The following is a 17520-nucleotide window of genomic DNA, read 5'->3' as shown; positions in this document are numbered from 1 at the left end:
TTTGAGTAGCGTACACAAATCTGCATGCTTTAGAAAGCAGCCAGCGAGTTTGGAATGTTTATCGTATTAATTTTCTTGTGAGATGGTTGGTCTAGGTTTGTGTAAAGTTTCAAGTTCATTGGGTAATTTTACACCGTGAACGGGGCTTCGTCCTTTGACCTAAATTTTCACGGTTTTCATCGGCCCGTGACCGCACCTAGGCCGCATTTCAAACCCCTGCAATTTTCTCAAAAAATAAAATACCTTGAAACTTTAAAATATGATTTTCGAAAATAGTTAATCCAAGGGTATCTTCAGGCAAAACATAAGAAATTCGACCAAGTGGTCGCTGAAATGCAGTTTTCGATTCTTACCGGCAGCCGCTCTTAAGGTGGCCGAACACAGTTTGCGCGCGCTTTACAGATTCTGTTAGTGATGCTATTAAGCGCGCGCTAGGGTTGTGGTAAGCAAATACTATCGACCACTCGATTTTATACTAAAAGGTAACTTTTGCTCTTAAAATAACTTAGTTTTTCGTTTGTGAATCCTTCTTCATTGATCGCCGAACAAAGAAATTGAGTTCACAATGAGCTAAGCCTTTTTGTATGCCTTTCATCTTTCTGAGAAACCCTAATTAAAAGCCACGCATGCGCATTTGAACAAAAAATTGTGACGGGTTATTTTAATGGAAATAAACTGTTTTCTAAGGAACCGCCCGTTAGAATTTCGTGAAATTTGACAAAACAGTAGTTTTCTAAAAGCGTAACTTGCCTACAAACCAAAAACAAAATCTAACAGAGGGTATCTTCAAAAAACATTAAAGTGAAAAACCAACATTTACAAGAGATCTGTCTGTTAAAATGACATGAAAGTAGCGTCACTATGTCAGTATTTTGTGGTTTTTTCTGGATACAAAATATGGAAAAAATCTAACGAGTGCATTTTCTAAAAGTTAAGAAAAACCATTATTTGTGGACGGTTAATAGCTTGCTGCGTTGCCATGGCAACGGCACCTTGTTCAACAAGAAGTATCAAAATTTATTCCTTCTTAGTTAATTTTGCACCATGCTTATTTCGGGTACTCAGAAGTACGTAGTTTTCAAATAATGTTTACTAACACCTGTGTAATGGAAAAACTGTGTTCGGCAACCTTAAACTACCTGGAGCAATCACCACGTGCATTTTAGAAAACTGTACGATAATAATAACAACAGATGTTATAAGAACATATTTGCTCCGATTCCGTCTAATTTTGTTGATCCGCTGTTTTCAAAATTCAAACCAGTGGCAAAGCAATATAATCCAAATATAAATATATTAGTGGATCCGATGTTTTTTTTAATTACTGCGACAAAATGATAAAAAATGAATTAAGAAAAAATGCTTTGACAGGAAAAATGTTTAACAATGAGCCATGTGATCATTATTCAAGTTGATCATGATTATTCTTAATTGAAATTGTACTTTTAATAGGCAAGACTATCCATGGAATTGAAATGCATTCAAATATATTCAGCCTGGGAGATGGGAGGGGACAGACTTTGAATATTCATAACACTTTTTATATGAAAGCAAACTTCGACCAACGTTGTGACGTTTTCATAAACGTATCCGATTATCCAATGAAAAAATTTCGTTGACATTAAGATGTTCAAGTGGCATGATTTTTCCATGGCTACAAGACTTTGAGAACCATGTTTATCGACATTTGGATTTTTTATCTCTTGTCGAAAATAATTATTCCTTTTTTACCTTTTAATTTTATACTACTTTAACATGTCTCCATTGTGTTTGATGAATCGTTTGATGAAAGGTTTTGGAGAGCTTAGGAAATCCATGATGGCAGTCGTGATAAATGAACGACGTAATTCACGCGTTGTATGACATACACCGATTCACCGTAAGACCGGAAGTTGCATGAGAGCGAGGCCTAAGGGCCGTCGAACGCGCGAATCTCAAATCAACAAACATGGACGAAAGAGCTTTACAAGAGATAGACTTAAACCTTACGCCAGACGACATCCCATGCTCATCTGTTGAAAATGTGGATGATATCAGCAAGTGGACGATACCACAGCTAAAATTCTGGCTCAAATGCAGAAGGCTAAACCAGCAAGGATTAAAGAAAGACCTCGTCGAAAAGTAAGCTTTGTAATTTTACTGTCGCAAGCGGGCGCCGCACGTCGCAATATTTTATGTTTCCAATATCGTTTCCAATGTTTTTTTTTTTTTTTTTGTTTGTTTGTTTTTTCAGAGTAAAAGCCTTTAACTCGATCCCTTACTACAGGGATAGAGTTTACGACCCTGACCCAGAAAGAAGTTACACGAAGGCAAAGCTTGAAAAGCTCAAGCGATCGAATGCAACAGTTGAGAGCGCGGCAAAACAAACCAGCCCCAATAACTCACCTTTCGATAGCTTTCCGCCGGACGAATCTACACAATTTTCGGAAGACTTTTCTATTCTGCCTTCGTTTGTGCCAATGGATGCGTTCGAACAGGTTAAAAATTCTGGTAAATCAATTAAGAAATTTGCCAATGCAGAGGTTGTGATAAACTCAAACGACAAAGGCCTTCGCATGATGAACTTTATGCACGATTTACAGGTGTATAACAACCCAGAAAAGCGTCATATTTATTTGCGTGCCTGCTGTTGGGCTTCCTACAAAAGGAACATTAAGTACAAGGTAAAATTAGTTTTAAACCAAAATGAATCCCCGAAGATTCTGGCAGCAAAATGTGATAGGCAGTGCCCAGCCTCCAATAGCGGTGTTTGCTGCCATGTGATGGCTCTCATTTGGAAACTAGAGGATATGACGAGAAAGTCAGAGCTACGAGATTTTACTCCCGACAACAGATGCTGTACATCAAAGCCAAGGCAATGGGGGAAAGGGCATAAACGAGAAGTGGAGTTCCACCCAGTGATGGCTTCAAATGTGATAAAACCAAGACATTCCTCTGACTTACCAAGCAGGAAGAGAAGAGGTGTCCAATCACAATTTTACGACCCAAGGCCACCCAAATCTCGGAAGCTTGATGTTACTGGTATTGTCAAGCTTAAACGTGACCTTCAGAACATAAACCAAAATATACCCTTTGCAGCCATGCTACCAGAAGAAAAGTCAATTTCAACTGTAATGACTCTGGTTGGCACAGTTGCTAAAGGTTCAACAATTCACAAGCAACTCCAAGACTATGCCACTCCCGGTTTGATACCAACCTCTATCAGTAGCAACCGACCGGCTGTTCAAGTAAGTTGGAGTCCTGTATGTAGTACATCACATGCAACTGAAGAACTAACAGCCAATCACGTCCATAGGGAAAAAGACCAAAGTTTAAATGGTGGATCTCCTGGCCCTTCAATCACTCATGTGCAGAGAGAATCAGCTATGCCACACACTTCTGAGCCACATGTAACTCTTTATGGACAACCTAATGGTAACCCCCATTTGTAGGAGGAAGAAGTTTCTATAGGCAATACTCAAGGACAAGAGCAGGCAATTCCAATTTTTGCTAACAGAGGAGCTGATCCCTATCACACTCAAGCAAAACAAACAACACAGGCCAAAACATTATTTATTGAAACTCTTACAGATGAGCAACAACGAATTGAAATGGCAACAAGAGGGCAATCACTCAACCCTACTTGGTTTGAACAAAAGCAGAACAGGATAACTGCCAGTATATGCAAAGATGTATTTACCCACATGCAAAATAAAGGGGCAAAGATTCCAGGAAATCTAATTAAAAGAATAATCTCAAAAGGAATTCTTTACAAACACGTGAGCTATTCCCAAGCTAAACACCTTAATTATAAAAGTAAAGGTATGATCTATGGTATTGAAAATGAGCCTGTGGCAGCAATTTTATACAAAGAATACCTTTTATCATTACCAGACATCAAGGAAGTAACAATTCAAGAGGTTGGCCTGATTTTAGACAGAAATAGCAATGTCCTTGCAGCAAGCCCCGATAGAATTGCAACCATAGTATATTACAATGGTACCATTGAGCATAGAAATGTAGAAATAAAATGTCTGGAGTCAAAGCAGGATGTTTCACCCGAGGTTGCCATTGAACAAAACCAAAAGGAAGCTAGTTTCCCATTTAGGAAAAACAATTCTTTCTATGAAGTGAAGGATAAGCATAAGTATTGGTTTCAAACACAGATGCAAATGGGCATCTCTACACTTCCACTGACTGACTTTGTCATTTTTACTAGCTCAAGATATCCTATTTTAGTTCTGAAGGTAACATTCTCATCCAGATGGAGTAATGAAATTAAACCTAGTTTACTTGCTTTTCATAAGAAATATATTGCAAACAACAACCGTTAGTGACTTTAGGACTAAGAAAGAATATGAACTCTTCATTGAGATAACTAAACTTGTAACCTCTCAAAGACGTATATCAATTTGCTATAGCAAAAGGAGGACATTTTATCAAACTCTTAGTATATAGTTTTGAAACGTTTTTGCTTTGAGGCAAATGTTGTGTTTGTTGCTCCTTGGATTATTTAAGTCTTGGATGGAGGGGACTCCCATAGAAAACGTTATGGAGGTGTTTTGTCAGAAATTTTGAAACAGACCTTAAAAGGTATCAGAATGTTCTTAAAAGGGTGCATCTCAAATTCAATTTGGCTCCTAAGTGGATAGGGTAGACAGTGTTTCTGACAAGTAATTCCTGGTACCTAGAAGGTACCAAGATATTAACTGGTTATGACATCTTGGTGGCCATTTTAGACTTAAAAATTGAAATTTTTTTATAGGACTTCCCTCCACCTCTACTCTAAACAGAAATTATTGGATTTTGAAAGTTGACTAACAAAGCACATACAGTCCAGATTTGATTAATAGATCCATAAGTAGAAAGGGGCAAAACCTGATTAAATATATGCCAAGCTTTTATACGTTTTATTGCTCTTTCAACGTGAATTCGAACATTGGCTATACTCATGGTTTCAAAACACTGGCTTTCTGTAAACTGGTCAGTTGAAGAAAATCTCTTTGGAGGAATATACAAACTCCCTCCTCTGAGGGCTATCAGGTCATGGATTTCAAAGCCTTTGTCTGCAAGGTATTGATCTCCCATTTCAATTAACTGGCAGAAGTTACTTCTTTCCACAATTTCTTTATCACTTATTCTTCCTGGATATAACTGACTGATAAATGTTATCCAGCCACTAGGTGAAGTGCATACTAGCCCTTTAAACGTGTCATGAGATTTATAATCTGAGTACATCTCTGAATGCTTCTGATAGTCCCTGGGCAGTTCACATTTCAACTCTGTGCAATCTAAAATTCCTCGTACATTTTCATATCTACCCTTAAATGAATCTGGCAAGTGCTCTTTTACATTCTCTTTTGAAGGCCACACAGGCAAACTTCCCAACATAATGTAAAGGTAGTTTGCCCACGTAACAAAAACATCCGACACAGTACTTACAGACACACCAAATCTGTGCGCCAAGTCACGCTCGAATAATCCAAGACGCACCCTAGTTAAAAACAACCACAGCTGGTCAATGGGCTCCATTTCTCGCTTTCTATTTCTTTCATTTTCCTGTTGCTGTAGGAAAGGAAATGGAACACTAGGATCTGCATGGTCTCCTTTCACTTTGGCACGTGCATTTTTCCAACTGATCAGAGACTCAGAGCAAGGCTTAACAAAGTTCCAAAATGCGATTAACGCTCGATAACTTTCAAATCCAGTGTAAAAGAAAATGTCGTCGTCATTGGATCCAAACCTTTCCAGGCCAAATTTACAAAGACAAAGTTTTTGCCTAAGTTCAAAATTCTCAGCAACCAAATCTCTTTCTGGCGCCAGTGGTTTGTCCTCTGAATCTTCCTCTTTAGGCTTACCATTTTTGCATGTGTCGACTGCTTCACTTGAGCGACTTGTGCTTTTTGTTTCTGATGACACCACAAAAGGTCGAACTGCGCTGTCTTCACGAGCTTTTGCTCTAAGGGTCCTTTCACTCGATTCTGTACAATTCGTTGACCAAGGAAAGACCGATGGAACAGCATTTTTCACAAGATCGTGCCTTTTGCCAGTGAGACTTTTTCTGTAATCCTCCGCGGTGAAATGTTCCGAACAGCAAAACAAAGATGTGTTCGACGCAAATTTTTTGTCGCCACGTCTCATCGTAATACTCCATATCTTCCTCAGGCTTACATCTAACGGAAAATTGTGAAAAATCAAATCTTTTCTATTCTCTGAGCGATTGTTGCACAGTGCAGCCGAGCAACACTTATGACTTGTGTCCGCCATGTTTTGGTACGATGGCCCTTAGGTCTCGCTTTCATGCAACTTCCGGTCTTACGGTGAATCGGTGTATCGTCATCGCATTCTGCGGACACCAAAGGAAACAGTTTTTGGATGTACTTATATCCTCCGTGTTTTATTGCATCGAGCGGAATGGAGTTAAGCAATGCACAGGTATGACGCAAGGACGTCACTGGGTTACAATATTGATGATAATGAACTTTGTAATAGCACATAATCGCTCTCTCTTCTTATCTGAAGGACTTCAAAAATATTGTCGTAAACACTGAGCGTAAACTAAGAAGAAAAAAATCTTGTTGTGAACAAGTCATGCAAGTGAGTGTAACATTCGTCATTTGCCTTAAGTTATCACAAAATCTAACTAACAGTTCTGGAGTACTACCCGTGTGTTTCATGTTCTTTTCGCTGGGTGGCATCCGTGAGTGTCAATCACGTATACCTTTGTTGAAAATTAGAGGATGCGTCCAAAAAACAATTAGCAAATTGATGAAAGTACACGAATTTTTCAGAAGGCTCTCATCCGTTTTGTATGAAATAATGTAAATACAACACAGCAAAGTGTTTTTATCCACTGCACATTTAGATTATTACAAACTATCTTTTTGTTTCACTAAATTCCAGCCTTATAGGACGGCGGATATACAACGGGCTGGTCTTCCGGGAGAAACTGACGTCCCTCTATCTTTAATCTTCAATCAACACATTCTCGCTACTTGAAGGATATCCGTTGACATTATGTTCTCTTTGCATTTAAAGTGCCCCTAACCCTTCAATTTGTTTTCTTTTGGTATATCTTTCAAGAACTCATTTTCGAAAAAATTTTGAGAAATATTGAATCCTTTTGTTTTTACGAGCGCTAGAAGTGAAGGCAGTCTTGTCGATATTTTCACCTATCGTTCGCATTAGTCCCCCACTCGGCCAAATATTGAGCGTGATGTAAGAAAAGGACATCGTGCAAAAATATCCGAAGATTCGCGGTAATGCTTCAATTGTAAACAGAGAAAATGGTTGGAAAATGTGTGGTTTTTGGATGCAGCAACTCTCGAAATGTAGAGAAAGGAATCAGCATGCATAAGATTGCTTCTGAATCCTTCTGAATCCTTCTGGTGTCCTTTTCTTACGTCACAGCTAAGAAAGTGTCAAATATCGGACGCTTCTCATTGGCTCGTTCCTAATAAGCCCACGAGACAAAAATTTGTCCAGCGGGGCTTAAAGCGCGCAGAAATTTAAAAATTTCAGTAACTTTTAGCGCTCGTAAAATAAAAAGGATTCAATGTTTCTAAAAAAAAATTTCGAAAATAAGTTCTTCACAGATATGGAAATCTACCAAAAGAAAACAAATTGAAGGGTAAGGGGCACTTTAAAATTAGAACCCAAAAATCCGGGAATTGGAAGTATGAAATAGTCCAAGAGGAGAATTCAGACCGCGAGACCACAAAAAAGATTGCCCAACTTGGCTAAATTCTTAAAATGCCAACCTAAAGCCGAACGGCAGCGAGATATAATCTACCAAGTAAAAATGGTTGATGCATGGTGTAATCCGATTGTAGTTTCACCAAATGCGATAGTAGAGATAAACTGTATAAAAACCGACGGGTATACTGCAATGTGAGTATGCAATCAATCGCCAGGAATTCAAATGAAAACGGTGTGGGGGCCAACAGTTGGTGTATCAAGATATTTTGACATAGCTCGGAGTACTTCACAGATATGATGTATACAAATTAGTAAAACCAAACACAACTTGTTCTAAAGAACTATACAACGTGACGGAGATGAGCAATAGATTTTTGTCAGAGGAATTTTCGATGGATGACATCTATGCAACGAAATCATAATGTGATCTTGTGTTATACCACTGACGGATGTTATATCACTAAAAAATGTCTAGTTTAGAAAAGTCATCTCTCGAAAACAAGAGCTTTCATGTTGCCCACTCGCCTCCAAATCGTGTGCTGGCCGTTTCTTTTTAAAGACTTACGCAATTTGAATATTCCATATATTAATTCCTTCATTTTGAGAGGGAAGTAGGACGGGTAAGATAGACGCTATCCTATTCCAGATACCTACAAGTTTAACAGGTTCGAAATAAATTCTTGATGGACTTTATGAAACTATCCTATCCTATCCTATTTTCTTGATTACTGTGTGCTACTTGGTATGGTGGAGATATAGCGGGCAGTGGGTCGTTTTTCGTTTAGAAAAACACAAACGGAAGATGAAAGTAAACGTGCCAGACTGAAAAGACTTTCCAATGCATACCAAAGAATTACAAATTATTGATCATTCACCTTTCTTAAAAACATCTGAACGAAACAGCATTTTAGCAGGTGGATGGCAGGAAAACTTGTACGGAACGGGAATAAATCACGAAAAAGACCGGAGAAGAAGAAGAAGAGGTTTACTTCTCATGCGCCCCACCAATTGGGTTTTTTTGCAGTGTTCCAGTATGTAAAGACCTTTTTAATGGCCGATTTTTAACTATACACAGCAAAAGGTTTTACGGGAGAGTCGTGCTGGTACGACGCCGACGACGCAAGGTCAGAGCCGGGATAAAATTGTACCCAGGTGTCCTTGCGACTTTGATTGAAAGATAAATATATGAAGAACAGATGTGTATTTTGTCTTTTGAGGAATCTAGATAGACCCCCCTCCTCAAAGACAGGCACACCCAACAATCTCACACCTGCAAAACCGTGCTATGAGTTAACGTTTATTAAAGGTTTCACTCAATAGACTCAACTTGTGTGGGCCCTTATGATTGAGAGTTGTGTGTTGAGCCAATGCTTTGGGAATATTTTAAATGTTTTGTACATTGCCTGCACTTCTTTCATTCTTCGAAGTATTTTGCCTCCTAAACAACTAATTAAATTCTCGAAACTATCATTCCACCATTCAGTTCAATCATAATTTACTTGTCCATGTAGTTTGTCCATATTTACACTGGCGATAAAGACTTTTCTTATTTCTGTTTTTTCTTTATCATTAGGAATATTATGATCATATTTCGTGGGGACACCGAAACGCTGTCTTGAATATGATTCTACCTGTAATTTTTATCATCAAATTATTATTTTAACCTGCATAATCCTTTCCTTGTTAACTGTCAACAAAAACAAGAGCTTAGAATCAGCACGTTCGGATTAAGTTTATTAGTTATGCAGTCACAGAATATCTGCGTGTTTTAGCTGCCCTTTTTATAATAAATAATTAACAACTATTGACCGAAGTGGAGTTGCCTAGTGGCAGTTATTTATCACTGGCTTCCGACGCTGAGGTGAATAGTTGTATTACTATATACTAAAACAGTGCGATAATATGGCACGAAAGTGCTGAGTTTTATATCATTGATTCTTGTCAACCATTCAAATTTTCGTACGATATATTTGCATTTGTAACCAAAAGCCTTTTCAAAAGTTTCATCGATAAATTTGGGCCTAAAAAGATCAAGCTTTACTTGTAAAAACTGCCAACCAAATTTTGCCGCCTTCTTTGTGTTAGCGTGAACAGCTTCTTCGTTTATTTGTGAAATTTCTTCGTTTGTTACCGTAGGAGACCGCGAAACCATTTTTCTCGTAATATACGCGACGTTCACGAGTTTTTTGGAGGTGAATAGCACGTTCCAGTAGCCAAACAGAGCGCATCGATGCACTATCCACTGTTTTAGTTTATAGTAATATATAATATCTCTGGTAGTACAGGAGAAACTCAATGCATAATGAAAACGGGTAACGGGACCTCCCATCTCCACGTTGCTCTTGAACTTCGTGTGTGGGTTTGTTTTTTTGCAGAATTCAAGTATATCAATCAATTATATCAGATCTCTGTGACTCACCTGACGCAGAGTGACTGCAGTTTTTCCCATTCCCTACCAAAGGATGGTTGCACGAACAATTGTAAGATCCCAAGGTATTCGTACATGAACTAAAATTGTGGCAGTCGTGAAAGCCGCTAGCACACTCGTCGATATCTGCGGAAAAAATAATTAAATCAAGACGCTCATTACTGACATATAATCAAGTGCCTTTCGGGCAGCGTTTACACGATGCCGGTCGAGACCGTTACCGAAACCGGGTCGCCGGTTGAAATTTCACTTCTGCGCGAAGATTCAAAATGGGGAACCTCGCATGGAGTACAGCACTGGTTTAAAATAAGTTATGGTAGCGGGTACTTTCAACAGGAGTTCTACTTCGTTGTCAGTCTATGCGTCCATGTGAATTGTGCGCTAATTTTCGCCACGTTGACCACAAGTCACCAAAGCGTGATATAAGAGTTTGTATGGCGTTAACATGAAATCAAAAATAGACAACAATATTCTCACAAAACCCCAAAAAACATAATTAAATCTGAAAATGCTTACCCGGTGTGTGTTTTGCTGTGTTTGCAAGGCTTCTCAGTGCTTCTAAACGCTGTTTTGAGCGGTTTATCTCTCAGCGGCTGGTCCACGTGCAACACTGTATTATGTTAAGGAAAAGTTGGAAACTTGAAGTCGAGTTTGAATGTAATTTGACCCGTCATTTGAGGTTTTCGAAGTGCTCTCCTCAAATGACGGGTCAAATTACATTCAAATTGGACTTCAAGTTTCCAACCTTTCATTAACATAATACAGTGATGCACGTGGACCAGCCGCTGAGAGATAAATTGCTCAAAACGGCGTTTGGAAGCACTGAAAAGCCCTGAAAACACAGCAAAACACACCGGGTAAGCTATTTCAGACTTAATTATATTTTGTGTGGGAATATTGTTGTCTAACTTTCGATTTCATGTTAACGCCATACAAGCTCTTATATCACGCTCTGGCGACTTGCGAGTTGACAAAAAGAAAAAGACGGCGTAATTATCGAGCCCAGATCCCCTTCCTCAATAATGAGTGCCTGGGAACGAGATCGGGATAACGTAAGCACTTGAAAACAGTGAGATTGGCACCGTGTAAACGCTTTGAAACCGTATTGTTTTCCATGCGATTTTAAGGGCAGGAAACCGTGAAGATTTGAAGCCGCATTGATGTAAACTCTGCCTTACTTTAGCCGTTGTTATAGTTTAGTCATCTTACTTTTGAGGAAACACGTGAATAACAGTATATGTAGCAAAGAAAGAAATAAAGTAGTTAATAAACAATTCAATGTAGCTTTCTGAAATTTGCTCCCAGATTAGCTTATAACCGCCACCAAGGCTCTGGTTAAGTGTTTACGGGCCTGCTTACAGGCCATTTTGTCTTGAAGTTTTCGTTTAGCGAGAGATTAAGAAAGGTTGGATTATGGAAATGCAAACAATACTACTCCCTACTTACCGGTACAAGTTTTTCCGTCGCCCAAATATCCAGAATTACATGCACAGGTGTGCGATCCATAGGTGTTATTGCACACGGCGTTGACATTACAGCTGTGAGAGTTGGTAGAACACTCATCGATATCTAAAGAAATGTAATGGGAAAAAGTCTTAATGATTATACTTAATCTATATTGAATTTGCGCTCTCGTTTAATTGTTCTAAAATTCGTCTGCTTGTTTTGCACTATTACATTTTTGTTATTCTGTCACTGTTGCTGCTTTTATTGTCGCTGTCGCTGTTTCTGCTGCTGTTGTTGTTTGGGCAATAAAACACCTATTTAATGTATGAAAAGTTCGCGTAATTTTTGGATGACCCTGTTAACTTCAAAATTACTTGTCCCCGAAAACATTTGTCTCTATGCACAATTTTATGCAGCATATTTTATTCTGCTCTTTGGACAATTTAAACGAAGCACCTGAAAAATAAATAAAATAAAATACGCGTGCAAACCTGATATACAAACCATCTTTTCTTCAATTTCTTGTGCACTATGCAGCGAGGATACTTTGAGTTGCCTTAATTTAAGAGGCTCCTGCTTAAGTACATATTCCTCACGCTATTTTTACACCCATGAACGCAGGTTCAATTATAAAATGAAATGAAATACCCAAAATGAGTAAAGCGCAGATTAAAGTAGCTTACCAGTGCAAATCTTTCCATCGCCTGAATATCCAGCTTTACATGCACATGTGTACGATCCGTCGGTATTACTGCACGAAGCATTAACACCACAGTTGTAAGAGTTGATGACACATTCATCTATATCTATGAAAGTGTAATGAGAGAAAACGTTGCATATGAAAACTGTCGTAAGCTGCACCAGACAAGTTCTTTAATTTCTATATGGAAAAGTCTCTAAAGGCCTGTTTTTTTTTCTCGCCTCTTTTTGTTCTTGCTGTTGATTCACTCAATTGGATTATTAACATATAAAAAAACTCAGAATTTCTAGTGGTCCATGTCACTTGCAGACAAAATGATCTGGAATAACATTAGTCTACGTGTACGACTCAATGTTAGAATTGTGTGCTATAAAATATGACTGATACAACTTCCACGCTTTCACTGCACATCTTTTTGTTTATATGATCATCCTCTTGATCGCCATCAAAACTCGGTTATAATTATTTTAAACCTTGTCCTCGTTATTTTACCGACGTATTTGTCATCTTCTCGGTGAAAACATTTTCACCATTCTAGTTCCATGTGGATGTGAACGACCATATAAAATTTTACAATTTTCTGTGCCATCATTATCAATTTATTACCATTGCAAATCTTGCCATTTCCTGTATAGCCGGATTTACAACCACAGGTATACGAGCCCTTAGTGTTTTCACAAGCAGCATTGGGGTCACAATCAAAGGAGTTTATAGCACATTCGTCTAGGTCTGGAAAGATATAACAAAAGACAACAACATTAACCTCCATGCAGACAGGTGGGGGTAGAATCTGCCTCGGCCTACTTTCAGGGTTTATAACTTTCTTTTTTTTATTTTGTGCAAACGAAACAAAACTTCATGACCTTTTCTGTTCTAGCAATTCACAGGGAAATATATGGAATGGAAGGCCAGAGTTCACTGAATGTTTGGTTTTGTGAACAGAGTTGATAAAGTAATTTGATACTAACGTCTACTGTTAGTCCTTTGTCAGAGCGGATAAAGGCATTGTGGGTTGTATGTTGCTTATATTGCGTGAGCGGTTGGGCTACGCTATAAAGTCAATGAACAAAATTAAAAATTTATGTGACATCTGATATGATCCGCGACGTCAATTATTCGCAGATAAATGGCTGATTTCTCCTTCTTAACGTTAACTCCTTTAATGCAAATCATTAACACTGAGAAATGCTCATTTGAGGCAATTATTCGTTCCCAGATGGATGTTTTGTTTTACCTATCTAAAGTTTTAAATGACGCTAACAAATATGTCTCCACGATGCTACTAAGAAGAAAGGCCTAATAAAGTCGTTCTCCCTGTACCTGTAAAACAAGTAAAGTTGTTGCAATTATTGCATGGTACATCATTCCAAGTATAACCATGCTTTGCACCCAAAGTGTGCACACAGTCTTCATTTCTCCAGTTATTTGGTTGTCTCGGCGCCCAGAACCTAAAGCTGCTCACTTCTTTGTTGGTCCAAACAAACGATCCATCAACACTTCTGTCATTCAAACCAATCCAACTTCGTTCGCCGTTATTGCGATGCTGGATGTAGACATTTTCCTCTTGATTGTGAACGGTCACTAGATCTGAGTGCATTGTTGAACAGTTTGATTCAGCGGCCAGCCATGAGGCGCATGCGCGGCTTGTGAAGTAGCAGTAACCACCAAAGTAACTCCAGCCTGGTCGGCATATGTCTATATGAACAGAGGACATAAAAAAAAAAAATATTTAGTGGTAATGTTTCCTTAGGAATTTTTTTTTTGTTACCAGGCAACCAATTCTGTTATGATTCAGCCGTGTTAGTTATTAATTACCTTGGCTAGTCATTAATAATTTGAAATAGTGTGATTTAAAAGTTTTAGACAAACAACCAAACTCGTCCTCCTCGGTTAATGCATAGCTTATGACGTACTCTCTAAGGGAGTGGTTGTATTATGTGTTATGGCACTGCTGGGATTCGGGTCCGGGGAGTGCAAATGCAGGGACTATAACGGTATCCGAAGCGGTAACAAAAATGTGCGTCATCTTAAATGGTGCTCAAAACTGAACTTAATATAGAAAAAAAAAACCTCTGCAAATTAGAAATCCTGCACATTCAACGTGCAGAATGTTATCTACTTAATTACTTTGCTGCTTTTTGATGAGTTTCCGGCAGACATTAAAAACACAGATGGCATTGAAAGAAATGTGATGGTATATTTCCAGCCTGGTAAATGAATGAGAACAAGGCCATGGCCTTAGCTCCCACGAGTCTCCTGTAGCTCAGTGGTAGAGCATCCGAACTAGTAATCGGAAGGTCTTAGGTTCGACTCCTGATAGGAGCACTCGGATTTCTTTTTTCCGAGTATGCCTGCGTCACTTTCTAGAATAATCATCATTCTCACAGATGGCATTGTTGGTTAAAAGTTGTTGTCTCGGCCTTTATTACAATATATATCGTAGTGATGGAAACAAATAGTTACCAAATTTAACCAAAATAGTTCTAATAAAGAAACATCTACGGAAAACCTTGAAAAAAATCAGAGAACACCCTAACAGAATTCCGCCTCCACCCCGCCACTCTATACCGTCCTAAAACAAGAGTATTAAAATATACATATTTACATTGGTTTGCCCAATTTGGTTATAAATCCAATCTTAAGGTTTCACTTATTTATTAATCTGTATATTTGTACATTGCTCGTTTCCATTGATTTTTTCTGTGAACAAAAAGTTTTTTGTACTCTTACCTGACAGGACAGTGTATGATATAGAGAGCGGGTCATACTTTGACGCATACAATTCCTTTACACATACTCGAGCTCCTGTGGTGTTGATATACTGTAAAATAAGACAAACTCATGTGAAATGTTCTATGCTTTTCTTGTTTGCTCCATAAACTTCGCCTTTTTTATCACAACCTTGAACCTGCGTAATTTGTGCGACTAAAACTTAGAGATTTATGATCGTTCGTAATTGAGCGAGTTAAAGAAAATTATCTAAAATATAATTGGTGCTACGGATGCAGTTTAAACAAACCAGAAAAACAAATAACGTTATTTAGAGAGGTAAACCCGAGCTCTTTGAATGGTACATTATTTAGATAGTTGACTCACAGATTGCTATACTGTTTTTCAACACAGAGTTACTTTTGTATTTCAAAAAGTGTCTCATTGAGTTTATGACCTCGATCGAATCTTTATCCAACACGCCGCGTGAGCATTCTTGCGCTGTTAACAAATTGATAATTAAATTTTATAGCAATGGCAATTCTACTTGATTGTCCATTGGTGTCCGGAAGCGGCAACATATACCGCTGCAAAAGCTTGAAATGTTGATTATCATTAAAACCTAGAAAACTCACGTTACATTGTAAAATGTGTTCATGAATCATAAACCTCCATGGTAAATTCTCCCCATTTTTAAATGGATTTCTAACAGCTACAATCGTGGGCAAATCTCGTTAAGGAATCTGAACGCGGCCCACCAAAAACAATAATTTACTATTCCTCCCCTCGAATTTCTACAAGTTACTTCTTCCTTGTATGGCGCAAATTAACATGGGCATATTGTCCACGATTGTAGTGATATCTCTCACAGGTGAGGTGAACATATCTAGTATAGATTGAAGCGGCTGACCTACCTCCACCCAAACTGTTATGGAATTGTGCATAGGATCTTGATTTCCACCACTTGAGGAATGGTTTGATGAAACAAAAACGCTCGGAGCATTTTGATATACTTTAGTGAAGTGTATGTCCTATTAAAAAGTCGTAGTGGTTAGAACAGGATTACATTAACTCTCAAACTAATTAATATAATTCGCTTTGAAATTGGCGATCCTGCGGATTTCAAGGATATATACGTCCAAAAAGAAAACATACCCTTTTCTCTCCAGCAAAACATTGCAGTTTAAACTAAAAAAGAATTGCACTGACCTTGCAGAAGGCATTATTGAAATCAGCAGGAGGAGGCTGAGAGTTTGCAAAATAAACTGAACTGTGTTCCGAGAAGAGAGGCTTGTGAAGAGAGGAAAAAGCCAACCAGCTCTAGAGAAAATAAGTGAGATAAAATCTTATGAAATGTAGGTAACACTATCATGTCACTGGGCGCGTGACATTACCATATACAATGGCAGTTAAAGTGAAGGCTGACCTAATGTTAGACTTAAGAGAAGTAGACCATAGCTGATTAGGTTTTCAAAATGGTGTTTCTACAAATGGGAGAATTCAAGAAAGCTTAATATGTTTACGCCACATCACGTAGATATAATATTTTCTATTTAAGGTGGCTGGTACCAGTTTTCAGCTTTTTGACAGTTTATGACCTTGATAGAATAGGACAAAGAGATAAACCAAGGCCATTGTAACACTTTAAATTATAGGGTTGAATTACTTGATTTATAGTTGACCAAAATTAAGGGTTATTTCGGCACTGGCGGTTCCCATGGCAAAGTTTTCAAAGGATTGTTCAGACCTACTGTTTAGCTTGCGGCACTAATAACTAAAAAAAAACTAAATTTGTGACCCCCTGATTTTTTTTAGTAATAGCTTTTGGCATTTGAAAAGGAAAATACACAATGATTTTAAAAAAAAATTCTACGGAACGGATTTTTTGTAAATTGGAAAAAAAGACAATTTTACGCCGTGAAAATTTCCTTCCGTAGAATTTTTTAATTTTTTTCTGATGTTTCCTCTCAATAATAATATCATATTGAAACAATAAAAAGAGGGGGACACCGGACTTGTTTTTATGTAAAAGCCTTCGTGAGTTTAGTAATTCTCACGCGCGTCTTCGCGCTTTCAAAATCTGGATACTATAAGATCAACAGTTGCTCATGATCAGTTCTGACTACCACTGACTGTTGCGTGTGCTCGTGCGGGCAGCTACTCTTTGGAGAATTTCGGAGTCAGTTGATCTGCCGTTTTCAGTTTTTTACTGCTCAGAAGATTACTTAGTGGCCGTTACAGCCTCCTGGACTCACCTTGAAGGATTTCCTCACAACGTCTGGCTAGATTAGCCATTTTTTTTTTTTTTGCCAAATCAGGCATCAAGCGAAAGTTTGAAATGGACCAAACTGCTTGCAGAACACGTGTCAGTGGGTGTTTCAGAATATTGAGATTACAAGACTTCTAAATTGTGCAATGCAGAGCTTCTATATTTGACATTTTCTCGGGCATTTGTCCTTATCTTTTGCGGTTGTTTTAGTCGAAGTGTACAACGATGGCAGCCAACATTCTCTTCGTCCGCGTGACTCGCGGGTTTCTCGTTGATAAAGTTGTCGGTGGA

The 17520-nt window shown here is 38.3% G+C and overlaps 2 protein-coding genes and 1 long non-coding RNA gene across 4 annotated transcripts in view; 2 read left to right on the top strand and 1 right to left on the bottom strand.

The window, feature by feature from the left end:
- LOC146450230 (uncharacterized) overlaps positions 1–17520 on the top strand; it is a 90754-nt gene that overhangs the window by 12025 nt on the left and 61209 nt on the right. The window lies entirely within an intron of this gene.
- Positions 1–17520, bottom strand: part of LOC146450232 (uncharacterized) — a 34179-nt gene that overhangs the window by 5713 nt on the left and 10946 nt on the right. For both annotated transcript variants that reach the window (XM_085100604.1, XM_085100603.1), the window contains 8 exons: positions 16170–16280; positions 15875–15991; positions 14982–15072; positions 13572–13946; positions 12858–12980; positions 12235–12357; positions 11552–11674; positions 10097–10231 (listed from right to left, as the gene is read on the bottom strand). In XM_085100604.1, coding sequence (XP_084956730.1) covers positions 10097–10231; positions 11552–11674; positions 12235–12357; positions 12858–12980; positions 13572–13946; positions 14982–15072; positions 15875–15991; positions 16170–16280 — 1198 coding nt within the window. The remainder of the gene's footprint in view (positions 1–10096; positions 10232–11551; positions 11675–12234; positions 12358–12857; positions 12981–13571; positions 13947–14981; positions 15073–15874; positions 15992–16169; positions 16281–17520) is intronic.
- Positions 1871–3966, top strand: LOC146450233 (uncharacterized). The gene is made up of 2 exons (XM_085100606.1): positions 1871–2121; positions 2234–3966. Exons 1-2 carry the CDS (start codon positions 1949–1951, stop codon positions 3429–3431), a joined length of 1371 nt encoding a protein of 456 aa, XP_084956732.1. The 5' UTR covers positions 1871–1948; the 3' UTR covers positions 3432–3966.

The sequence above is a fragment of the Pavona decussata genome, unplaced genomic scaffold (genome assembly GCF_977016875.1).
Source record: "Pavona decussata unplaced genomic scaffold, jaPavDecu1.1 SCAFFOLD_476, whole genome shotgun sequence".
Classification (NCBI taxonomy): domain Eukaryota; kingdom Metazoa; phylum Cnidaria; class Anthozoa; order Scleractinia; family Agariciidae; genus Pavona; species Pavona decussata.
Note: the sequence above shows the minus strand (reverse complement) of the source record. Positions and strands in the feature narration are given on the sequence as shown.